General features: G+C 28.9%; 9 protein-coding genes across 9 annotated transcripts; 4 read left to right on the forward strand and 5 right to left on the reverse strand.

Moving 5' to 3' along the window:
- Positions 1-102: 102 nt before the first annotated feature.
- mRpL14 (mitochondrial ribosomal protein L14) lies at positions 103-803 on the forward strand. The gene is made up of 2 exons (XM_035086987.1): positions 103-427; positions 509-803. The coding sequence occupies exons 1-2, from the start codon at positions 247-249 to the stop codon at positions 760-762; spliced, it is 435 nt and encodes a 144-aa protein (XP_034942878.1). The 5' UTR covers positions 103-246; the 3' UTR covers positions 763-803.
- A 1,409-nt stretch (positions 804-2,212) lies between these two features.
- CNBP (CCHC-type zinc finger nucleic acid binding protein) lies at positions 2,213-5,734 on the reverse strand. Its single transcript, XM_035086981.1, has 3 exons — positions 5,530-5,734; positions 4,353-4,621; positions 2,213-4,263 (listed from the first exon to the last, which is right to left on the reverse strand). Exons 2-3 carry the CDS (start codon positions 4,602-4,604, stop codon positions 4,048-4,050), a joined length of 468 nt encoding a protein of 155 aa, XP_034942872.1. The 5' UTR covers positions 4,605-4,621; positions 5,530-5,734; the 3' UTR covers positions 2,213-4,047.
- A 1,550-nt stretch (positions 5,735-7,284) lies between these two features.
- LOC118069138 (chromatin accessibility complex protein 1) lies at positions 7,285-8,218 on the forward strand. Its single transcript, XM_035087026.1, has 3 exons — positions 7,285-7,345; positions 7,426-7,576; positions 7,667-8,218. The coding sequence occupies exons 2-3, from the start codon at positions 7,445-7,447 to the stop codon at positions 8,102-8,104; spliced, it is 570 nt and encodes a 189-aa protein (XP_034942917.1). The 5' UTR covers positions 7,285-7,345; positions 7,426-7,444; the 3' UTR covers positions 8,105-8,218.
- Positions 8,219-8,293: 75 nt separating this feature from the next.
- Positions 8,294-9,155, reverse strand: LOC118069137 (transmembrane protein 199). Its single transcript, XM_035087025.1, has 2 exons — positions 8,725-9,155; positions 8,294-8,640 (listed from the first exon to the last, which is right to left on the reverse strand). The coding sequence occupies exons 1-2, from the start codon at positions 9,125-9,127 to the stop codon at positions 8,384-8,386; spliced, it is 660 nt and encodes a 219-aa protein (XP_034942916.1). The 5' UTR covers positions 9,128-9,155; the 3' UTR covers positions 8,294-8,383.
- Positions 9,156-9,188: 33 nt separating this feature from the next.
- Positions 9,189-10,118, reverse strand: Muted (biogenesis of lysosome-related organelles complex 1 subunit 5). Its single transcript, XM_035087027.1, has 4 exons — positions 10,003-10,118; positions 9,779-9,861; positions 9,497-9,685; positions 9,189-9,390 (listed from the first exon to the last, which is right to left on the reverse strand). Exons 1-4 carry the CDS (start codon positions 10,019-10,021, stop codon positions 9,223-9,225), a joined length of 459 nt encoding a protein of 152 aa, XP_034942918.1. The 5' UTR covers positions 10,022-10,118; the 3' UTR covers positions 9,189-9,222.
- A 164-nt stretch (positions 10,119-10,282) lies between these two features.
- Nubp1 (NUBP iron-sulfur cluster assembly factor 1) lies at positions 10,283-12,374 on the reverse strand. Its single transcript, XM_035087023.1, has 7 exons — positions 12,233-12,374; positions 11,761-12,002; positions 11,313-11,414; positions 11,141-11,231; positions 10,785-11,050; positions 10,507-10,693; positions 10,283-10,435 (listed from the first exon to the last, which is right to left on the reverse strand). Exons 1-7 carry the CDS (start codon positions 12,261-12,263, stop codon positions 10,383-10,385), a joined length of 972 nt encoding a protein of 323 aa, XP_034942914.1. The 5' UTR covers positions 12,264-12,374; the 3' UTR covers positions 10,283-10,382.
- On the forward strand, positions 12,265-14,646 carry LOC118069134 (tektin-3-like). The gene is made up of 8 exons (XM_035087022.1): positions 12,265-12,498; positions 12,716-12,958; positions 13,077-13,309; positions 13,369-13,478; positions 13,541-13,689; positions 13,781-14,003; positions 14,185-14,339; positions 14,423-14,646. Exons 1-8 carry the CDS (start codon positions 12,296-12,298, stop codon positions 14,631-14,633), a joined length of 1,527 nt encoding a protein of 508 aa, XP_034942913.1. The 5' UTR covers positions 12,265-12,295; the 3' UTR covers positions 14,634-14,646.
- Cox11 (Cytochrome c oxidase copper chaperone COX11) lies at positions 14,547-16,010 on the reverse strand. Its single transcript, XM_035087024.1, has 4 exons — positions 15,457-16,010; positions 15,071-15,388; positions 14,831-14,993; positions 14,547-14,662 (listed from the first exon to the last, which is right to left on the reverse strand). The coding sequence occupies exons 1-4, from the start codon at positions 15,655-15,657 to the stop codon at positions 14,634-14,636; spliced, it is 711 nt and encodes a 236-aa protein (XP_034942915.1). The 5' UTR covers positions 15,658-16,010; the 3' UTR covers positions 14,547-14,633.
- fab1 (fab1 kinase) lies at positions 15,956-22,877 on the forward strand. The gene is made up of 4 exons (XM_035087021.1): positions 15,956-16,472; positions 16,600-21,414; positions 21,498-22,259; positions 22,366-22,877. The coding sequence occupies exons 1-4, from the start codon at positions 16,358-16,360 to the stop codon at positions 22,563-22,565; spliced, it is 5,892 nt and encodes a 1,963-aa protein (XP_034942912.1). The 5' UTR covers positions 15,956-16,357; the 3' UTR covers positions 22,566-22,877.
- The last annotated feature ends 249 nt before the right edge of the window (positions 22,878-23,126 follow it).

Raw genomic sequence — 23,126 nt, forward strand, 5'->3', positions numbered from 1 at the left:
GAATAACCCGCGTTAGCAAATGGTTCATATAGCAAATTGCCCGTTTTGATGAAAACAGGATTTATAGTCATTTTTTACTCTTGAATTTTGGCCATCGTGGTTTTTACAATACCAACCCACCAGCTCTCGGAGCAAATCGGAGCAATTGAAGAATAATAATAATAACAATTTATATTTACATTTACATGTATTAAAAAAGAATTTGTAAACTTTTGGTTTTTTGGACCATTATTATTATTGACAATAATGGTCTTACAAGGGCTTATTATTTCTCGTTTTGTTCATACAACTTCAATCAAAAATGAAATAAGGAAATTAACAAGATTGCGTGTTGTAGACAATAGTGAAATTGGTAAGCAAGCTATGCTTGAAGGAAAACCTCCAAAATGTATCCACATTTATAACAAAAAAGGTGTTGGATTCATAGGTATTATTTATAATTTTCAATACTATTTTAGTATTTTGTTAAAAAAATCACTAATATCTATTTTTATGAAATAACAAATAGGAGACAAAGTTCTAGTTGCAATAAAAGGTGAAATGAAAAAAGGTATTCTTGTTGGATGCAAACAAGTACAAAATCCTAAAGTACCAAGATTTGACAGTAATAATGTTGTTTTAATTGATAACAATGGTACACCATTAGGCACACGTATTCATGTACCAATTCCAAATATTATTAGAACAATAATGAAAAAGAAAACTTATAGTAAAGGTGCTGACTACACAAAACTGCTTGCTATTACAACAAAATATGTATAAAAATTAGAAAATAATAAATTAATTTATAAGATATGATATAATTTCTTGTTAATCTTTAGTACTAATTAATTTTTTCATTATAATGCCCTGATAAATCGTAGTAAAAAAAAAAAAATGATAAATTTTCAATTATTTCTCAACAAGCATGTTTTGAATATAAATATGTATATATTATGACAGAATCAACTAATATTTGTACGTTATTATAAAAAAAAATTTAACAAAATTAGATAATGAAAAATAAGTAATTTATGAAATACATACCATCATAGCATATTCATTTTTTCTTATCTTTTTTTCAAATGTAAACAATCTGATTGTATTCCAAGATTTAATTGTGACATTAAACAGTAAATATATATTTAAATAAATATGATATTAGATAAGAATCATTTTAAATCAAGACATTTATTAGCTTCCATTATTTTTATTTATTTTATATTTAAACTCGGTTTTTATAGAAAATCAATGAATAAGCAATAATTTAATAATACATACTATTTACACAAGTATGTAAAATGTTGCATCAAGTATTTTCTTCTTTTTAATTTTCTTTGCTTCTTTTGAATTTAAGATTCGTAAAATAAAATCCCTCATTAAAATATTGCTAAATAAATAATAACTACTATATGTTAATTTTAATAATAATTAATATTAATAATGATGCATATCCATAAGAGTGATACAAAAGAAAAAAACAGTCCAAGAATATAATAGAACTTTTGATCCTCCAAATCTCGTCAGACATACCAGCATTATAATATTACTAAAGATCGTATATGAAGTTGGAGAAAATTCCAAATCCGTTAGCCCATGAAAATAATCTTCAAAATACCCGAATTGTTCACATACATCAAACATAAATCGTTCCACTAACTCAGGCACGCCTGGCTGTTAAAAATGAATGCATATTGTCGCTGCTGGTAAGACCAAGTCTTGACTTTGTTTTCGTTGCCTTGCTAAATGTATACCAATGTCAATACACTCACCAACTAATTACTTTTTTATTTAAGCTTTTTATAATTGAGTTTGTTTTTTTTAAATTTATTTACACTTTATTATTATTTTGAAATAATAAACAAATTATTTGTCTACCTAAATGCCTTTTAATCATTAGTACTTTTGTGTAAATTTTCTTTATAAATCTCAAATAATTATGTTCAGTTATTCTTTTTCTATTATTTTTGCACATTTATCAATCAATAATATTCTTCACCACCTTATTATATCATTTTCATTATGTCTTCTTTTTATACTTATTATGCTTGTTATAATTGTTCAAAAATAATATTCTACAGTCATCATGAATTTATATTTATTATTGTGTATTTTAAAAATACCGGTAATTATGATTAAGCGAATTTTAAATTATTCAAAAATCTTAGATGAATTATCACACATTGTCTTTTCTAACACTACTTGAGAAAAGTTGATAAGTAAGAAAAATCAGTGTCTTTAACAATTTTATTGAACGAGGTTTTCATCTAATGATGACTGAACGCAAAAAGTCCACTCATCAGATCTAGCTTCCTAAAGAGTAGTTTAAAAAAACTTAGATATATAAAGATTACATATGCACGCTAGTAACTTCTTGAAAAAAAAAAATTTTTTTTTAATATTGGTTATTATTTTTTTCTATGTGTATACAGTAATATGTTTATGATGTACAAATAATTATGTTGGAATTAGTCCCCAGCAACGACCAGAGTATGCCTAACTTTTTACAGTAAAAAACATAGCTCCTGTTCACATGTATATGTACGTAAATACGTACAAAAATATATACATACATTTAGTAACACATTTATTTACTTTAATGTTTGAGGATATTTTTGAATTATTATAAATTTATTTGTCTACCAGGGTAATAAACCTAATCGGAATAATTAAAGATTAAACTGTCATTAAAGTACATCGCATCCAATCAATTAATATAAGTTAAAGTTTATAGATTGATTTGGCTGAGAAACAAGTAAGTTTACTGACACTCGTTATATTCCAATGTACAACGATCATTTTTTGAATACTTGGACATATCCTCATGCATTTTTCTAATATTTGCGTTACTAAAATTACTTTGTATACATTTAGGATGGACAAATCTCACATAGTAACGATTTTTTAAAATTATTTTTCAAATTTTTTTTTATATATTTTTTTGTCATTTAATATTATTTTCCATATGATTAATTTTTCTGTAAATATTTTATTTACTTTGAATTAGCTAGGGAGAGTTTGAGAGGGAGGATCAAATATAATCTTTATGAATATTGGAAGAAAATCAAGGTAGTTGTCACTAAATATCATGCTGCTTTGCTCTCTTTTCTTTTCTTTTTTCTCTCTCTCACTCTCGCACTCTCTCTCTCTCTCTCTCTCTCTCTCTGTACTAAGAAAAAAATAGATAAAAGCCTGTTCCATTCAGTCTTCATATCCTATAAAAATTTATATCAACGTCTACTAGAATTTAATTGAATCATTTTCGTTTATGATCATAAAAAATGAAACTTCTGATTCTGATTATTTTCACGATATAATGAGGTTTATTTCACGATCATTTGCTTTTATTATTAATTTCATTATTTTTTCTCAACTATTATTGGTTTTTTTTGTCCAATTGATAATATGAAAAATCTAAACAATTTTACATTACAATCAAATATGCGATTATCAGATAGATTTGAAGGTAAAGGGAGTGAAGGATTCATATGTACCTATTAGTTCTAGTTCAATTGAATGATTAATAATATTATTACATGATATCATATAGCATTATAGAATTCAGTTGTTCTATTTTCTGATTTTTTCACATATTTTTTTCATCATGATTTACCCTTTAATATCTTAAAATTATAATAATATTAATAATAATAATGTTTGTGTCCATGTCATTGTGCGCACGCGCACGTAATTGGTGTAACAATAAGAGTTTAAAGGCATTATTATAACTAAAAAATAAGCCTTCAATAAGAGAACAACGTCAAGGAAAATTTAAAGAAAAAGCTTTGAAGGAATTTTATGAAAATGTGTATTGGGAATAAAGTAATTATGATGTAGGATAACCGAGATGTGACACTTCAGTAAAGATTAGTTGTACGAACTACTGTTGAGTAATTGCGTTTTTTAAATGTTTTCTTTTTTGATGTTGTTTAAAATAAAACGCTTATTAATATTATTTAGCATAATGTTCGTACAATCCTACCTAGTTCGAATTCTCAGCAGTAGCGTACACCACGCTAAACGGCTCATTACATACGTAAAGCGAGCGACACAAGTACAAGTCGTCTCCTACTTTCTGTCATCGTCACAATCACGGCTTATGTGACCACTTTTTCCGCAGACGTAGCAAATTTTGCCACCAGCTTCAGTACAATTACGTGCAATGTGACCTGTTTTGTTACAATTGTAACAACTTTGTCCGAAACGTCCAGTGTCATTCCCTTCAGGACAACTACGTGCAATATGGCCTGTTTTGTTACAGTTGTAGCAACTCAATTCAGGACCCTATTATTGATAACAAATAAATTTACATTTAAATTTTTCATTATGCGAAAAAATAAAATAATTCTTATTGTAAGAAAAAAGCTGTAAACCTGTTGACAATCTTTAGCAATGTGTCCAACTCCACTGCAACGATAACAAAGATCTTGATCTTCTTTGCATTCACGAGCAAAATGTCCAAATTGATTACATTTGAAACACTTCTCACGTCCTCTTGTACCAAATCCTCCATCTCTGTCTCTTCCACCACGGTCGCCTCTAGTGCCGCCAGTATTACCCTGAGGGCATTCCCGCGCGAAGTGGCCCATCCGGTTGCATTTGTAGCAGGCATTCGACGAACTCATTTTTTTATTTTATTAATCTATAAAATTAAAAAAAATATATTTTTATCACATTCCAATTTTTCGTTAATTAATTATTAAATAATCAATATTTAATTCTCCAACATATTATAAACTATTAGTGCATTCTTGGAAAAAGAAAACATGTTTATAATATTACAATCCAAATTATCAGTCAAGTTACCATATAAAAAGATAGTATTTTTTATATTATTGATTTCTTAATATGATAATAGTCATATAAAATAAGTAAATTAGACACTGAACTATTTTATTAAATAAATAAAATAAAGTATTAGATAATTTTATTGTTAGAATTGGTAAAATGGCATCTTCTAAAGATGCACAAAAAGAATAGAGGGTACACACGTGTTTTGAGTAAGAAGTTCTATAATGAATCGTGTTCTGTATTTAGACCACTACAATAAATCAAATCAAATCTGCGAAAAATCAATACTTTTACAAATTAAAGTAATAATAAATAAATATTAATAGTAACAATTAAATAATACGAATAAAAAAATTTAAGATAGTTGATTATTTTTAAGCAACGTGGCTTGCGCCCCCCTTATGATATTTAAGCACGTATATAACGCCACGGCGCGAAAATGGCAACCGGAGAGTGACGCCGCAACAATTTTTTTCTTTTTAGTCATATTTCAAAGAAAACATTTTTAGCTCTGCGCGTGGGTAAATAAGACTCTTGAAAAACTTTCTAATAGACAAAAAAAAATGTACAAATATCAATGATTATAAATAAAAAATCCATTTGGAGTAAATCAATATAAAATACGTATATACAGAGCTCGAAAGACCACGTGTAGAATTACACAGAGAGGGCCATGATTCTCCGGCTGTGAAACCGCTGCCGCTATCAATTCGTGTGTATCACTCAATTGTTGGTTTCACTAATTAGTTACCCACTCACCACTTGATATTCTGGAATTTATTCCTTAAATTCTTCCTCACTGCTCGCGGATAACACAAATTGTGTTAAGAAGATAAAGATTAACAAGATTCTTTTGTAAAAATTCAACTCGTTGTTAAACCGGACAGCTTCGGCGACCATCAACCCTGTAAACGAGAGCTACTAAAGCTACGGCTGCTAGAACCGGCCAATCGGTGCACCGCTGCCCGCCAAACCTACTGCACATGATGTAAACGTCACCACTTTCCTAACTTATACGACTTGAGTCAGTTGAAATTCTCTTTCCAAATATTATTTACAGTGTTTAATTCAAGTTTAAAGAGTTTAAGAATAACATTCAATATACAATTTTATTTTAATAAACTCAAAAAATATATTTCTATTCGTATCTCAGATTAAAAAAAAATTTTTCATCACAATCTTGATTATTGAAGAATGCTGATTGGTTCATAAATTGTTGCAGGATACGTTCAATTGATGTATGCTTCTTTGCAAATACAGAGTTGCCAAATAGTTGATGCTTATAAATTATTACTTGGCAACGTTGTAAATCTTAGTAGCAATATTATACATGTAAAAATCTTTTTGCAATATTTATTTAGATGATTAAGTTGTATTCAAATAATTGATTAATTTAATGGTATTTGAAAGAGGACTGAAAGTAGCGATGTCGTTAATAAAAAATTTTCTATGTGCTATGTATGTATGTACATGAAAAGTAATGTTAAAATTAAAAAAGATTAAATATAAATATGGTAAACGATATGTTTTGCGCAAACGTAGCAGCAGTTAATTTAAGAGAATTATACTCCAATTCTTATAAATTACATTTTTTTTTCTATGAGAGTTAATTAATTTCCACCTGGAAATTAGCAATTTTTCAATATAAAAATATTGAAGAGTTATTTATTTTTATTTTATTTTTCATAAAGAATTTTTTTAGAAATTATACGAGAGCGTTGCATGTATTTCAATTCAAAATAATAAATGAATGGCCCATCTACTATGTACACTTGGCTTCATTAATGCCTGGTGTATCCTTGGAGAGCAATTACCGACCGCAGGTATGATTTTTTTGACATTGAGTTTCTAATCTAGAATTTTTTAAGCTTGGGCTAAATTCCAAAAACTATAAACTTCGTGATTACATTCCAAATATGATATTTTAGAATGGAAAATAATTTTTTTTATTATGAGAACGATTGAAAGGTCTGCTGGAAATAATAACGATTAACAAAAATTTCTTAAGAAATTAATAAATTATAAATTTCTATCGTCATGTTTGCACGGCCATCTTAATTCCGAGACATGCAAAATAAATAAATAAGTACTCTTTTTTTAAGGAATTTCTGCTAAATGTTGTTAATTACGACAGAACTTTGTACCCTACTAATACGACAAAAAATTATATTATGTACATACTAAAACATCATATTTTTAATGTTATCTTAATTTTTATAGTTTTTTCAGTTCAGCCAAAGGTAAAAAAAATTCTAGATTGGAAGCTCAATGTAAAAGAAAATCATACTTGCAGTCGGTAATTGCTTTCCACGTCAATCATCGTCTGAATGCAGTTTTTATACCAACCAAGAATTTTGGTCTCAAAGATATGATACCGACAGTTCAATGTAAACAGTAAACAATGATTATAAATTCGACGTCGTTGTTATAATTTTATTAGTTTCATTAACGAAATATTTTATTCACATTATTAATATATTTAAAAATTTCAGTAGAAATCATTCAAAAATCAATCTCTTTTAATATATTTATATAATTACAATTTATTTTTTAAAGTTTAGTAATTAACTAAAAGGTAAGCATCAATGACTCTAGCATTCTATCATTGTTATCATTACATTATTATTACAATACCTTTTTTAAAACCTGTTACAGCTAATTTATAAACTCAACAATGGCTCAACAGTCTCCTCAAAAAATTCGAGAACTTCGATTACCAATTTCAAGAGTTAAAACAATCATGAAAAGTTCTCCTCACGTTGATTCTGTTGGCCAGGATGGATTATTTTTGGTAGCTAAAGCAACGGTAATTTTTAAAATTGATAACAGTAGTATTTAAAAATGATAATATGTTATTTTAATACTTTATTTATTTGAAATATACTTTTTCTTTAAGGAAATGTTCATTCATCATCTAACACTAGAAGCATATATTAAGGCTAATCGTGCTAGTAATTTAGACTATAAACACTTGGCAGAAGTAGTACAAACTAGTGAAACATTAGAATTCTTAAAAGAAATAATGCCACGAAAAATAACTGTGAGAAAATTTAAAGAATTAATGGCTGCTAAAGAAGCTGCTCAAAATAGCTCATCTGATAGTTCCGATTCTGATTCTGATAGTGACAGTGCCAGTCAAGGAGATTCTGAATCAGCATCTGGAAGTGATGATGAAAAAGAAAGTAGTAATAACCAAGATGATAATGTTAAAGACAGTGAAGATAATGCGCACAACAACGAGCCTTCGAATAGTGATAGCGAATCAGAAAATACTGTAAATGATAAACGAAGCCCGAGCACCAGCAACACAAGTACAAGTGAAAATGAAGATTAATGTACAAGTTTGAATTTTTTAATTGTATTTTTAAGATTTTTTATGTAATAAGATGCAAGCGATGCCTTTAAGTAAAAATGTTAAGTATTTATTTTTATGATAAAACATTTGTATGAATATTTATCATATTCAAAAAATAAAAATAATTTACATCAATAATTTTTAATGAAATTAATAATATACGTTAAATTAATTATTAAAGAAGTTGGCTTTATTCATGATATTTACATCTATAATATTTTATAGAAATTAAATTATTTCCAGAATATTAGATAGTAATTATTCTTGATGTAATTTAGAGCTCAATGGTGGTCGTGGTGGTGTTACTTCATCATAACCCTCGCTCAATTTTTTTGCCAAGAAATATATTTCAGCTAAAGCTACTATAAGACCGCATATGATACCCAGTAATAATCGAAAACCGAAATCAAGATTTCCAACAATCAATTCAATACCAATAAATCCAAAAGCAAATGCTGCGATCACGGAAAAAATAAATTGAGCCACAGCTATCAGTTGCTTATTAATTTCCTTCACTAGAAAATTAAAATTATTTATTAAACATCAAAAAATATTTATTAACGATATATTCTGCACAAAAATAACATATATTCACCTACTTTGATAAGCAATAGTGTCTTCAGGAAATCTTTTTCTTCCAGGATCAATCTCCTTTGTCATGGCCCGATATTCTCTAGTATTTTGTTCTGCTGTTAGCTTTTGTATTCTTGCTTCTAATTCAGGACTTCTTGGTGTAATCTTTGGTGATGGTAGATTTAATTCTATATTTTGCAATAGTTCATGCAAATATATTTTTGTGTCGGAATTCTTTCTATATTCTATTAAATAATTATTCAACCATTTAATATCTTTTAATTTAAGTAGATCTACATTCTTAGATTTTTTCAATAATTTGATATTCTCTGGAATATTTTGACCATTCACTTTTTTCTTTATAAACTCAGTAAGTTTTCGTGTTGGTTTAATATTCACAGATGGATCATCAATTTGTTCCACTGGCATAGTAAATTTTTTATAAATAATGAAAAATTTTGAAAATAATTTTAATTCTATTGATAAATTATTTAAAATATAAATGAATAAGGTTGAATGTTTATTTAAGGATTTATATGAAGTTTCTTCTCTAAATCTATATAGAATTCTTTGAGTTCTGCTTCTTTTTCATCAAATGTTTCATCCACTTTCTTACACTTTTCGCTTATATCATTAATGAATCTTTTCCATTCCTCTTTGCGGATTTCTCTATTTTCTGCTAATTTACGTTCCTGAAAATTCAAATTTATATTAAGTAAGAAAGAAATTATAAAATAACAAATTTCAATATGGTTTCTATAAGAATGCTTAATAAATTATATTATATTGATTAATTACAGTATCACAGTTCTCCTCTCTTTGTAAAATCCTTTCGCACATCGTTAACGCTACATCTGTATTAGCTTTTAGACTCGGTAGATGACAATCTCCAAGCTGTTCTGCTCTATCGATTTGATTTTGTTCAAGTTCTGTTGAATATTCAAGTATCTTGAATAATCTTTCCACTTCTCTATCACCTCGTCTATTCTGTATAATAATACAATTGTTAAGAATTGTTGATATTTATAAAAATTTTGAGGTCAAAAAATTTTAAAATTAATACCTGATATAATAAATTACCTCAAATTCTCGAACAAAATATAATATTTCACCATGAACAAACGGCCGGTGATCAAATAGTCTGCTCCATATCTCACCAATGTCTACAGAAGTAGATGCAAGTGAAATTAATTGAATTATAGATTGTAAAAATATACATCAAAATATTTTAAATATTATTTTTACAAAATATTATAAAATTAATGGATTTTTCCTTATTTTAAATCATTGCTTTAAAATCACACCTTTTATCACTGACGCCATGTTACTATAAGTTAGTTCATTGTACTAAAATCATATGATCACACCTATAAACCTACACACATACACGTGTACTAATACTTTTTAAGAAAATATTAAATATCAACATTTGTCATGTCCATTCTTTTTTAAATTTATGGAGTGTTTGTTTTATCCATCTTTTTACTTCGGTCTGTTAATTATTAGATAAACGTTATATCTAAATCATGAACTGTTTGAAAATTTTTAGGTGAATGAAAAATTTTTATTTTTTATCTACAAAAATATGTTTACAAATAATGATGTATTTTTTTTGGAAAAAGTAATTACATACATTAAATAGTCAATATACACAATGTAATATAATATACTTTTTAAATAAATATTATTCCATCATAGCTGTTGAATCGTCTTTATACTCACATTGCTCAATGATTCCTAATTGAAATTAAAATTTCATTATTTACTTATCTTTTTTAATTGAAATTGACATTAAATTTATTACGTACTTGTAACGAGTTTTTTAAACTCAATTATTGCAGGAGATTCAGGCATTTCTGTAAAAACATTTTTTCCTTCGTCACAACATCGTGCTAAGAGAGGATCTAAAGGAATTGACCCCAGAAATTCAACTTTCAAGTCTTTAGACATTTGCTGAGCACCACCTGTTAATGCTGGAAAGATCTCGGTGGAATTCTGAAAATATAAACGTGTATTTGAAAAAGCATAATAATAAAATAATATATTTGGATATCATTAAACGTCTTGAGATGATTGATTTGTTTACCTTACATTTAGGACACACAAAAGTACTCATATTTTCAATTACACCCAAAATAGGAATTTTTACTTTTCTACAAAAATCAATTTCTTTTCTAACGTCAAGTAACGAGACTTCTTGTGGAGTAGTGATAACAATAGCACCAGTGATTCCACTTGCTTTCAAATATGATGCAGCTGATAAATGTTCATCTGAAGTACCTGGAGGAGTATCTAAAATGAGATAATCTAAAGATCCCCAATCAACATCAGACAAGAATTGTCTAATCATTCCTGGAATCGTAAATAATTTTTATGGCTATTGTGAAATATTTATATTTTTTTGTCACTTTTATAAATATTAAGAAAGTAAACGTCATGTACCATTTTTCTTTGGTCCTCTCCATATAACAGCATCACTAGGACTTTCTAATAAAAATCCAATAGACATTAACGATAAATTATCTTCTACGTACTACAAAAAAAATTGTTTTATTAGAAAAATTAAGTGACACAGTAGACCATGTAGAACATTTTCATTTAATAAAATACATACAATTGGTGACCAACCCGAACCGCTTTGATGAACTTGTTCTCCAATAACTCCTAAAACTCTTGGTTGTGATGGACCACAGATATCAATGTCTAACACCCCAACCTAAAAAAATAAATTAATATGACAAAATTTAGGTAATATTAAAAAAACAGTGATTCTAAAGATGATGAACATGCTAAAACACATATATTCTACAATCAATAAGAACCTGGTACAAGCTGACACGACATAAATAGCTATAGATATTAGGAGAATTCTCTTTGAATGTAGGATAATGTTTGAAAAAGGATATTCTGAGTTCTTGACATGAAACCATGTACATCGAGGATCATATCGATGTTCTTGGATTAGGAAAACGGGTAAGCCATTCAATTATAATATTTTTCATATAGCAACAAGTTAATTCTAATTAAAAGATATCGTACAAAAATATAATTTTTTTACTCACATTTCTCTCTGGATTATCTGCGGCTAAAGCTCTAGCAATCAGTGATGTTACTGTGCTTTTGCCGACTCCACCTTTACCTGACAGTACTAAAATCTTATATTTAACATCAGCAAGTCTTTCTTTTACTAATGCAATGCCTGGATCAGGTTGTTTTGTTGCTCCAGAAGCACAAAGTCTTTGATTTGGACAACCGGCACATGCTGAAACTTTTCCTGCATCTTCACTTTGTGTCCCCGGGCAATCTAAATGGAAAAATAGATATTATTTATCAATTTATAATTTAAAGTCGTTTTTCATCATATCATACGAATAACCTCACTTTGAATTATTTAAATGACAGGTTATTTCGTACAATATTTTTTTTAATAGTTATATTCAAAATGTTAACAAAAAATATTAGAGATTGTAATTAGAATTGATTGAAGTTATATTCATATGTAAAATCTCTTAAACATGAATTTAAAATACATACGTTCCGGTACTTCGGCAGATACTTCAGCCATGATGAAGCAAACTGCGGTTCATTGAAAAACTTATGTTTGTATATTTTTTTATCTTGAAGATTCAATCTTTTTGTAATGATTTTTCACAGCAAATACAACCTTGGAGTGGTGTTGGTTCATCTATGAACTGTTTAGAACCTGTTATACCAATTCGAAGTGGTGAATGTAAAAGAAATCATTCACTAATGCCTTGGAGACCAAATATGGGTTACGAAAATGTTCAACTAGTTCCATTGTAAATAAATTATGCTTATTGCATTTTGTGATGTAACATGCTAATTTATTTTTTATCTATTAAAAAATTCTTGTTTTCAATAAATTTCTTCTTTGAATTCAAACATTTAAGCTTTTCTTAATCAATTTATTTTATATCTACTTGAATGATATTAGTAAAAAAATTTTAATTAATTCATTTATTGTTAACTAAATTAATTAACATAATTGTTATTCAGGTCAAAAAAATGCGTGACAAATTATACTATCGAACCTTCATGTGGAGTTTCCACAGAGCCATTGAAATTTCCTAATTTAGTAACAGGATTCCAACGCAATCCTGTTCATGCGGCTCAATCTGCTCTCCATACTCGTTATACACCAAACGAATGGTTTCAGAAGCAAATTAAATATTACAATGAAGCCGATGCGAATACTTACTATTCAGAAAGAATACGAAATGATGCTGTAAAAATTATGCGGTACTAATATAATTAAGCGTAAATTTTGAAATTAGAAATACTGAATTAGTTCAATAATAGGCATCATCAAATATTATTACTATTGTGAATAATAAACTTTTTCATTTTTTAATTCTAGAGCCGCAGAAGAAAGAATACAAAATGCTCAATATGATACAAGTCGCAGATTAGGCGAAAGGATAACAGATGTGACTTTTTGGCGAAATGAAATATCTTCAGAATTGGAAAAACTCCTCCTTGAAATTGAACGTCTTCAAGACTGCAAAGCTGTTTTAGAAAAAGCAATTCAAGATATCGAAGGGCCTTTACATATTGCTGAAGAGTGTCTGTACCAGAGAGAAGCTAGAAAAGGTAAAGATTATGTATTATTAATTTATTTCAGCTAAATTGAATAAAAAAATTTGTTTCAGGAACTGAACTTGTTCATGATGATTCTGAGAAATGTCTTCTTGGTGAAGTTTCGAATCTTCGAAATAATCAAAAAAGACTTGAAGTTTGCCTTGATAGATGTAAAGACCAAGTAAGATGTCTATAAATAAATCGAATTGTTATACTAAATTATGACCGTAATTTATTTTTTAGCTTCGAAACTGCCGAGCATCACAAAACCAATTACAATTGGACATGAAAAATAAAGAAAGCGCACTGGGAATTGATACTCTTTGTCATCAATTAAATAATTATACTCACGGCATTCAATATTATTCGGGAATAGAAAAATATGATCCTTGGTAATTCAATATGACAAAAATATTCTTAAATTTTTAATATCAACTTATGAACTAATAAATTAACATATTTCAAAAATGATTTGGCTTTTAGTATTTCAGAACAAGAAACTTGGGCAGATGCAGCAAACAGAATAGTCCAAAAATCTCAAAGTGAAAGAGCAAAATCTGTTCAATTACGTACTGAAGCAGAATCCCTCGTAAATCGAGTAGCAAGAGAGATGTGGGAATGTTGGACAAATACTAATAATGCTTTGGCTCGACGAAGTTCAGAAATGTTGGAAGCAAAAAGCCAACTGCAACAACATTTACATAAGGTAACAGCATTTGAAATTTTTCCTAGTAATTATTTTAAAGTGAATGATCCCAATGACATGTACGAAGTGATTAATGAAATTGAAAAAAATCTAGAAGACATATAGTTATTAATGTAAACTAAATACTATCTACATTATACATAACATACTAACTCTTGAATATGAATAAATTATAATGTAGGTTCAGCAAGAGATTTTTGACGTGGAAAAAAATATAGAATTAATGAGGAAGGCAATTGCTGACAAGAGTTACGCACTGAAAGTTGCTCACACCCGATTAGAAGCAAGAATGCATCGACCAGAGCTAGAATTATGCCGAGATTATGCACATGTTAGGTAATAATTAACCCATTAAATTATTAAATAATACTTTAAAATAAAAAATGATAAAACTATACATTAAAATTAAATTATTTTAGCCTTCAAAAAGAAATAGACAACATAAATCGTGAAGTAGATAAAATGCATAAAATGTTAAAGGAAATGGAATGTCAACATCAAAGATTATTAAGAACAAGAAATTCTTTAGAGCACGATTTAGCTCTGAAGGTTGATGCAATGTATATTGACAAAGAAAAAGTTTCTGGTCTTCGTCGTGCATATCCAGTAAATGCTCTATTTAGATTTTAATCACTGATAACTTATCTTTTTACGTAGTTCTATAAAAAAATGTTCATTATATATTAGTTCATACTGTTCATATATATTATAGTTATTGTATTATAAAATGGTATATTTATCACTGATAATTTCATTTTGATTCATTTATAAATTTTATTAACATTTATATTTTGTACAATTAAGTTACAAATTTTATAACTACTAACCTGACGAGTTGTGTGATTTAGCATATTGGGGTATAGGAATGGGCAGTATAAGCCCTTTTTTAGCTTCAAAGAAAGTGTATGACAAAGTGATATCATTACAATTTTCTAATAATGGATCTTCTGCGAATTCTGGATCAATGTAAAAAAATACTGGCATATCAACCTAAAAGTAAAGCTATTTATTGCGAAATAGTCTATAAATTGAGTAAAGTAGGATAAGTAAATGAATATATTTTTTACTTCTTCATAAGGGTTGAGTTGTTGCTCTTCAAAACAAAAACACTGTATTTTGTTAAAATATTTTCCTGCGTCGAATGGTACAACATTGTAAGTAGAGATTCCAGTAACAGGCTTGTCTGTTGGATTTTTTGCAGTATAAAAAGCCAACGCAGTTTCTCCTGGAAGTACTTTAATTACTTTTTGTTGAGGCTGAAAATTCCAACTCATTTGAGAAACAGTATCAGCTGTAAATGTGATACGGATAACTCGGTCTTTAACTGGCTTCATATCTTCCACAATTTCTGTATTATGGCTTACGGTCCCTCCATAACTCGTTGCCTAATTAAAACAAATTTTTTGTATTTTTTAAAATATTTTTTTAGAGAAATAAACAATTGTTTAATTACCTGACAAAAAACTCTGTAGAGTGGTACAGCCGCATAAGCTAAGCCAACTGTTAAAACCCCAACCGCAGTCACATAGTGCAATGTCTTTTGTTTACGAATATGATGTTCCATTGAGGCTTCTGACATTTTATTTTTAACTGTATTAGTGAAAAAGTTCCGTACATTTTCCTTACAAGAAAGTTTACAAAATCTTAAAATCATAGTTGTTTAAAATATTTAGAAAACTAATCGGCACTGTAGTTGATTATATAATTTGCAATTAATGATCGTTTTGTAATTTACTTGTTCTTATAATTGTTATTTAGATAAACTTATTCATTATAAATATTGTTTGATTATTATTAATATTTTTTTGCCAAAACATAGTATTCAAGATGAATTTATTTATTGCACCATTTGTTATCATTCACATCTGCGCTGGTTCCAGTCAGCAGCCGGCAGGTAGCGTGTTATGTTCATTCCAAAAACCGAAAGCAAATCAGAAAATATCCCCAAAAAACAATATTTGAGTGATAGAGATATTGCACCGCTGTAGCGAAGTGAAGATAAATAAATAATTGAAATTTTATTAAATAAATAAATATTATTGTTTATCATTAACTATAAATCCTTATTAAAGCTCCTGCGATCATTATAAATATAAACATTAGTCTTTTAGTTATACATCACTGGCTCTTTAGGTTATCTTATAAAGTCGGCGTTTATTATGTCAATTGAACAAGTATTTCTGTACTTCTGGATTGAAAAACAGATGGCATTGGTGTATTCTTCTAATCTGTCATGAACAGCTGTTTTACTTATCAATGACATGATGTGTTTACCACTATTTATAAAAATTAATTATCTTATTTTTTGAAAGAATGTTGTCATTGAAAAAAAATAATTTAAGTAATTCGTAATAATGCATAAAAATATAAATTCACCAACTAAATTAACGGAGTTTGCTCCGTTAAGCCAGCAAGATAATCAACCTGGAGTAGTTTCTCTGTTTTCAAAATTTTTTAGTTTTACTAAAAGTAAGTTAATTTAGTTAATTAATTGAGTTGAAAGTAACATAGCAATAGATTCAATCACGTATTTTATATTTTTTGGAATGAAAATTATAATACCTATCATTAATGAAATATGTAATTGATTATTCAGATATATCTACTGGAGAAGGTACGGAAATATCTCCCAATAATGATGAACAAAGCTGTTCTTCAGGAGATTCAGAATCTTGGAAAGGAGATGGATTAGATCGAGAAAAATCACCTGTTGATGATGACAGTTCTACAAGTATGTCTACTTATCCTGTTGACACTTCTGAAGGGCGTAGTTTACCCAATGTTCTCAAACGTATCAGCAATATTGTAGCTTTAAAAAGTAATAATTTGCAATCCTACAAGGATTCTCATTTAAGAAGTTACTGGATGCCAGATAAAAAAGCTAAACAATGTTATGAATGTGGAGAAAGGTTTACAACATTCAGAAGAAGACATCATTGTAGGGTTTGTGGTCAAATATTTTGTTCCAAATGTTGTTCTGACGAAATTCCTGGTAAAATAATGGGTTGCACTGGAGATTTGAGGGTTTGCACTTATTGTTGTAAAGTCGTTTTATCATATTTACAGTCTTCAGATATGAAAAGTGTCCTTTCTGCTGATTTGAAAGCTCTTCAAGAAGACTTACAACTAAAATACGGTAATGATTCTATTCCAGTAATGGAAAATATGTCTAGTAGTGTAATTCAGGATGACACAAGAATAAGTAGAAAGCCAAGTGTGGGATACATGGAAGAAAAATACGCGATAGGAACATCAGGAGATTATTTATCTTCTCAAGAACGAGCAAATGTTTTGAAAAATTCTACATCATTAAGAATCATTTGTGAAGAATTATTTCGATCCAATCAAGCAATTAATCTTCAAACTCACCGAATAAGGCTTAAAAATCACTATAATTGTTTTACAGGAAGTGAATTAGTGAACTGGATGATTGCTCAGAATAAAGCGGCAACAAGAATTCAAGGAGAGGCGATTGGCCAAGCATTACTCGAAGCCAACTTTATTGAATCGGTTCAATCAGAAGTAGAGTTCAGTGATTCAACAGCAATATTTAGACCCACAAGCAATAATTTACTCGGAAATTATCTAAGTAGCAGTAATCAATCAAGTTGTGACGGTCAAGAACCTGCATGGGTAAAAAATATTCCTCAGAATGACTCAACAACAGACTCTGAAAGTGAAACAAAGCCATCATATGCTTCGCCTCCATCTGTGAGTCATTTTCCTACATCAGGGTCTAGTTTTTATCTGGATCTTAATCTTGAAGATTCCACTGTCACGTTGAAACGACCTAAAACGTCTCAAGACATCAATAAAGAATTTACTGATAGTAGTGACAGTGCTACTGAATCAAAACAATACCGTAATTCAATATCAAAACATGATTTTGCTGGTTCAAGTACTGCCAGTGTTGGTTCTGATGAGCTTTTAAATGATGATGCACTTCAAACTGTTCAACAAGTTAAAGAAATTAATTGTTGGTACAAAGTTAATAATTTACGCAATTCTTTTGGAGAAATGAGTGCATATAATAATTTATCATTAGCTTACAAACAACATGAGGATTATTTAATCAAACAACTTTTGAACAGCCAAGGTCTATCTCAAAATTGGTCTGAAATGATACTCTCTCTTGCTCATCAAATTATTGATCAAGTAAGGCCAGATGAAAATCACAATGCTGATGATATGGATATTAGACAATATGTTCAAATTAAAAAATTACCTGGAGGTAATAGGAGTGATTGTGAAATTGTTTCTGGAGTTGTTTGCAGTAAAAATATTGCACATCGTGCGATGCATTCAACGATTTTAAATCCAAAAATTTTATTACTTCAATGTGGATTAATGTATCAGCGTGTAGAAGGAAAATTACTGAGTCTTGAACCTGTTATGTTGCAGGAAAAAGAATATTTGGGTTATACAGTAGCGAGAATCATGGCTCTGAGACCAAATATTGTTATGGTTCACCGATCAGTGTCAAGATTAGCTCAAGATAAGTTTAAAGAATGTGGAGTTACTCTTGTTCTCAATGTTAAGCTTCCTGTTCTTGAAAGAGTGGCTCGTTGTACTGGTGCAACTATCGTGAACACAATAGACGCTCAACTAACAACACGGTTTAAATTAGGAACTTGTCAAAAATTTTATTTGAGAAGTTTTTCTATTAATGATGGTTCGACAAAAACACTGATGTGTTTTGAAGGTTGTGCTGATGCTAATCTTGGATCTACCATTCTTTTAAGAGGTGGATCACTTGTTGAGTTAAAGAAAGTTAAGAATGTAATGTCAATGATGCTTTTTGCTGTTTATTCGTGGAGATTAGAAATGTCTTTCCTAATGGATGAATTTGCTGAACCACCATCTCAGAAAGATGACTGTTTTCTTCATGAAAACAGTAATAAAGATTCAGTAAATAATTTGAGTGAATCTTATAATGATAAATTAAAATTAACAGCTTCTAAATCGTCCACCAATGATAATTATGGTAATAATATTTTTAATGATTTAGAAAATAAAAATACAGATATAAATTCTTATGATACTTTGAAACTTTTCAAATCTAATAAAAAAAGTTCACATAATAATAAAGATGATAAACAAGATGTTTTTCATAAAACAACACAAGACAATGAAGAAAGTTTATTAAATAATGATAGCAATATAAATGATTGTGAAAATGATATTTTGATTGGAGAAATTTCCTTGGATCAAAATGTTATTTCTGAGACGTCTGAAATGACATTTAGACTAAAGGAAAAAGTTTTAAGCGAAGAAAAAAGAGTTCATGGTGAATCAGTGAGTGATCAGAGTGATCCTCTTCATCAATATTTGAATGAAGAGGAAGATATATTTTCTCAAACAATAAATTCATCAAGCACTAGTCAAAATTTAAGTGTTGCTGATCTTCCATTATTAAATAAATTCAAGAAAGCTTTAGATGACACTGTTTTGAGCTTTTCACCTTATCTAAAATTTACAATACCTTATTTAGAAACAGAACCTGGTCGGAATTGTGTTTTGCGTAAATTCTTTCCAAAGGAAATTTTTTATTCTGCCCAATTTTCTAATAAAATTGAAGGAATTAAGGCTAATAATATAAATAACATAACTCAACCATTGAAAGAAAATTCTTTACAGCATAAGTTGAAACCACGACATCCGTTTACTTTAATGAAATTCACATCTGGTGTTGATTCTAAAGAAGTGCAAACACTTTTAGCAGATTTTCGAGCTCGTGGTAGCAGACTACCATTTTCTAACAACGTAATATTAGAAAAAAATACGAAAGTTGTGGAAACTGAATCAACAATAATTAATGATTCAACAGGATTAAGATGGCCTGATTGTTTAGACCCAGCAAGTCATCAACGACTGCCAGTACTTTTTTGTAGCTTTTCTCACAACGCCAATAACGTTCCAGCTTTCTGCCTTAACCCTTGGATAGTAAATATGGATTTATATGGTCGCAATGATATTGCTTTGGGCCGTTTCCTTGAAAGATATTGTCTTACATCTGAATACAAGTGCCCAGCAACTGCTTGTAGAGCTCAGATTGATCAACATGGTCGTAGATTTGCACATGATGGTAGTTGTGTTCATATATCTTTGAAAAAAATATCTAGCGATGTTTTTAGACAAGAAAACCAACATATTTTAATGTGGAGTAAATGTATAAAATGTAAAAATGTATCTCCAGTAGTTCCAATGTCATCAGATACTTGGTCTCTATCATTTGCCAAATATTTAGAGCTTCGGTTTCATGGTAATGTTTATACAAACAGAAGTTCAGATACTTGTAATCATTCTCTTCACCATGATCATTATCAGTATTTTTCAAAAAACAACATGTTAGCAGTATTTAAGTTTACAAAGATTTTGCTTTGGGAGATTTCATTACCGCCACCGCTTATTCATATTACTTATGATGCTAAACAGCATGCAAATATTATTGAGGAAGTGAAAAATATTGCTTTAAAAGGCGATGAAGTATTCTGTGGTATAAAAGAGAAACTTATGACTCTTCAAATTGATCAGGACGGATTGAATCCAATTAAGCAGCAATTGAATAAAGAACAACAGTATTTTAAAAATAAAATAGAAGAAATTCAATTAAAGTTAACATCTCCGACATTAGAGAATAAAAAATTAGAAGGGAAAACAGCACAAAGACATGTACAAGCATTTATGTTTAGAATTGAGGACGGCATAGTAATTTTAAAACGACTAATATCAGAAGCAGTTTCTAATTGGAATGCGAGAATTTTAGATTTAGCTACAAAGAAGAAGGATGAAAGGTTTAGAAGGTTTACTGAAAGGTCACAAGTAACAGGAAGTAGCGGAATAATTGATACCGATGGTTACATAACTGAAGATACCGCATCTGAGTCACTCGTGGAAGATTTGAGTCCTATGTCTGCTGATTACAATGCGATTGATATTATATCTAAAGTCCAGAGTGATTTTCAACTCGGAGAAACTCTCGAGAGTTCTGATAATGAAGTTCAAGAAACTGGTAATCAAACAGACGTTGTTATTCTTCAAGACTCGCCCAAGTCTCACCATCGATCACATTCTGATGTTTTACCTATCACTTTAGATGATATACCCGATAAAAAGAAGAAAAAAAAGACTATTTTATCACAACTTTTACCATCTGCTCCAATTATTACTCCAATCTCTAATCCACTCGGAGCTTTAGAGCATCATTTATTGCCCCTTGGATCTGTTGTTCCTGTTGTTGTTTACGAGTCTGAACCTTCATCGATTATCGCCTACGCTTTAGATTCTCATGATTATAAGCATGCTTTGCAAGAAATTATACGCACAACTAAAGCCGCTGATCAAAATTCAAGTCCTCTCAACAAAAGAAAATTGGACAATAAAGATAATTCTGTTGATTCTAATCAGTCAGGTTAGTAAATATTATTTATTGGTTATGAGTGAATTGTTATTGTTTTTTTCAATATTAAATTTTTGGCAATTTTTTATTTTTAGAAAATAATTTGCAAACCACTAGCAGTACGAATACTACGGATGCAGAAGAAGATAAGAAAATAATAAAACAGCAGAATTACATTGAAGTTCAATTTGCAGATGATACTACTAATTTCTACTGTAGGATATATTTTGCAGCACAATTTGCTGCATTGAGAGAAAATGTATTGCCTTGTGGAGAAGATGGTTTTACCAGAAGCCTTTGTAGAAGCGTTCAATGGGCAGCAAGAGGTGGTAAAAGTGGCAGTGCTTTTTGCAAAAGTCGAGATGACAGATTTATTCTTAAAGAATTATCAAGAGTAGAAATGCAAATATTTCTAGACTTTGCACCAAATTATTTCGCATACATGGAAAAATGTCTTCGAAATAAACAACCAACACTCTTAGGTAAAATTATTGGAGTTTACAGAGTATCTTTTAAGAATAATACAACAAATGCTTCACTTAAAACAAGTGTGTTGGTAATGGAAAATTTATTTTACTCTCGAACAATTACGGATAAATATGATTTAAAAGGATCAGTGAGAAATCGCTTAGTTAATCTAGATGAAGCAGATCATGAAGGAGAATTAGTTTTATTGGATGAAAATTTATTGAATATGAGCTGTGATTCACCTTTGTATATAAGACCACATTCTAAAGATGTTTTAAACAAAGCAATTGAACAAGATACTAAATTTTTAGCTGAGAATTCTGTAATGGATTATTCATTGCTTGTTGGTATTGAACCAGACTCAAACGAGCTTGTTTTAGGAATCATTGGTAAGCATTTTAATTTTCTATAATTTTTCGAGTAAATAATAATCATCGAAAAATCCAATTTTATTTGTTTTTAAAATACTCATTCTCATATATTCGAATATTTCAGATTATATACGAACGTTTACGTGGGACAAAAAGCTAGAAACAATGGTAAAAAAATCCGGAATATTAGGAGGTCAAGGTAAATTGCCAACGATTGTATCTCCAGAAGAATATCGTGCTAGATTTATTGTTGCCATGCATAGATATTTTCTACCTGTTCCGGATAGGTGGACTGGATTAGGCCGTGGGGTTGAGTCTTCATAACTTTTTAACTATGCTGATTAAATTAATAATTCATTTAAATACAATTATAAATATTGTAAATAATTGATAATAAATTGAAGAATTTAATTATTAATTATATTATTGTCACAAAGAAATTTTCAATAATAATTAATTTGTACATATTTTGTGTTTTCTAAACTGAATTAATCTTTTCCATAGGTAAGATAGTGGAATTAGAAATTTGATGTAAAAAATTTTTTATGAAGACAACAATTTCATAATCGATTATAGTAGCAAATAATGAATCAAATTAATATTTATCCACTTATTTATATGATTAATAGAATATTTAATTACGGAAGATATGTATGATTAAAAAATACAATATATGTAAGAAAGCGTTACTTATTTATTCAGATAATAATTTTTATCCCATATTTATATACACAGATATTATCTTTTATATAATTTTAAAACAATAATAAATGTATTAATCGAATTTAATATTAATTATCATGATTATTATAGCCATGCATGTATCGAAGTCAATTTTATTAAATTAAAAACGTATTTTTAAAATATTTGAAAGTTCTCAAAAAA

Source organism: Chelonus insularis, unplaced genomic scaffold (genome assembly GCF_013357705.1).
Source record: "Chelonus insularis isolate UGA/USDA-ARS -01 unplaced genomic scaffold, ASM1335770v1 contig_405_pilon, whole genome shotgun sequence".
Lineage (NCBI taxonomy): Eukaryota > Metazoa > Arthropoda > Insecta > Hymenoptera > Braconidae > Chelonus > Chelonus insularis.

Bases quoted from the DNA above. Each gene is read 5' to 3' on its own strand.
- mRpL14 (XM_035086987.1), top strand. From the start codon at position 247: ATGGTCTTACAAGGGCTTATTATTTCTCGTTTTGTTCATACAACTTCA. The intron at 428-508 runs GTATTATTTATA...AATAACAAATAG, and splicing joins AAAAGGTGTTGGATTCATAG to GAGACAAAGTTCTAGTTGCA.
- CNBP (XM_035086981.1), bottom strand. From the start codon at position 4,604: ATGAGTTCGTCGAATGCCTGCTACAAATGCAACCGGATGGGCCACTTC. The intron at 4,264-4,352 runs GTTTACAGCTTT...TATCAATAATAG, and splicing joins TTGCTAAAGATTGTCAACAG to GGTCCTGAATTGAGTTGCTA.
- LOC118069138 (XM_035087026.1), top strand. From the start codon at position 7,445: ATGGCTCAACAGTCTCCTCAAAAAATTCGAGAACTTCGATTACCAATT. The intron at 7,577-7,666 runs GTAATTTTTAAA...TTTTTCTTTAAG, and splicing joins TTTTGGTAGCTAAAGCAACG to GAAATGTTCATTCATCATCT.
- LOC118069137 (XM_035087025.1), bottom strand. From the start codon at position 9,127: ATGCCAGTGGAACAAATTGATGATCCATCTGTGAATATTAAACCAACA. The intron at 8,641-8,724 runs GTAGGTGAATAT...TTAATTTTCTAG, and splicing joins AGACACTATTGCTTATCAAA to TGAAGGAAATTAATAAGCAA.
- Muted (XM_035087027.1), bottom strand. The intron at 9,686-9,778 runs GTAATTTATTAT...ATTATTATACAG, and splicing joins ATTTTGTTCGAGAATTTGAG to AATAGACGAGGTGATAGAGA. The intron at 9,391-9,496 runs GTAATTAATCAA...TTGAATTTTCAG, and splicing joins GAGAGGAGAACTGTGATACT to GAACGTAAATTAGCAGAAAA.
- Nubp1 (XM_035087023.1), bottom strand. From the start codon at position 12,263: ATGGCTGAAGTATCTGCCGAAGTACCGGAAC. The intron at 11,415-11,760 runs GTGAGTAAAAAA...TTATTTTTTTAG, and splicing joins CAGATAATCCAGAGAGAAAT to GTTGGGGTGTTAGACATTGA. The intron at 10,694-10,784 runs GTAAACAAATCA...TTATATTTTCAG, and splicing joins TTGTGTGTCCTAAATGTAAG to AATTCCACCGAGATCTTTCC.
- LOC118069134 (XM_035087022.1), top strand. From the start codon at position 12,296: ATGTTTGTATATTTTTTTATCTTGAAGATTCAATCTTTTTGTAATGAT. The intron at 12,959-13,076 runs GTACTAATATAA...TTTTAATTCTAG, and splicing joins GATGCTGTAAAAATTATGCG to AGCCGCAGAAGAAAGAATAC. The intron at 13,690-13,780 runs GTAATTCAATAT...TTTGGCTTTTAG, and splicing joins ATAGAAAAATATGATCCTTG to TATTTCAGAACAAGAAACTT.
- Cox11 (XM_035087024.1), bottom strand. From the start codon at position 15,657: ATGATTTTAAGATTTTGTAAACTTTCTTGTAAGGAAAATGTACGGAAC. The intron at 15,389-15,456 runs GTAATTAAACAA...TGTTTTAATTAG, and splicing joins TCTACAGAGTTTTTTGTCAG to GCAACGAGTTATGGAGGGAC. The intron at 14,994-15,070 runs GTAAAAAATATA...CTTTACTTTTAG, and splicing joins AACTCAACCCTTATGAAGAA to GTTGATATGCCAGTATTTTT.
- fab1 (XM_035087021.1), top strand. From the start codon at position 16,358: ATGCATAAAAATATAAATTCACCAACTAAATTAACGGAGTTTGCTCCG. The intron at 16,473-16,599 runs GTAAGTTAATTT...TTGATTATTCAG, and splicing joins ATTTTTTAGTTTTACTAAAA to ATATATCTACTGGAGAAGGT. The intron at 21,415-21,497 runs GTTAGTAAATAT...TTTTATTTTTAG, and splicing joins TGTTGATTCTAATCAGTCAG to AAAATAATTTGCAAACCACT.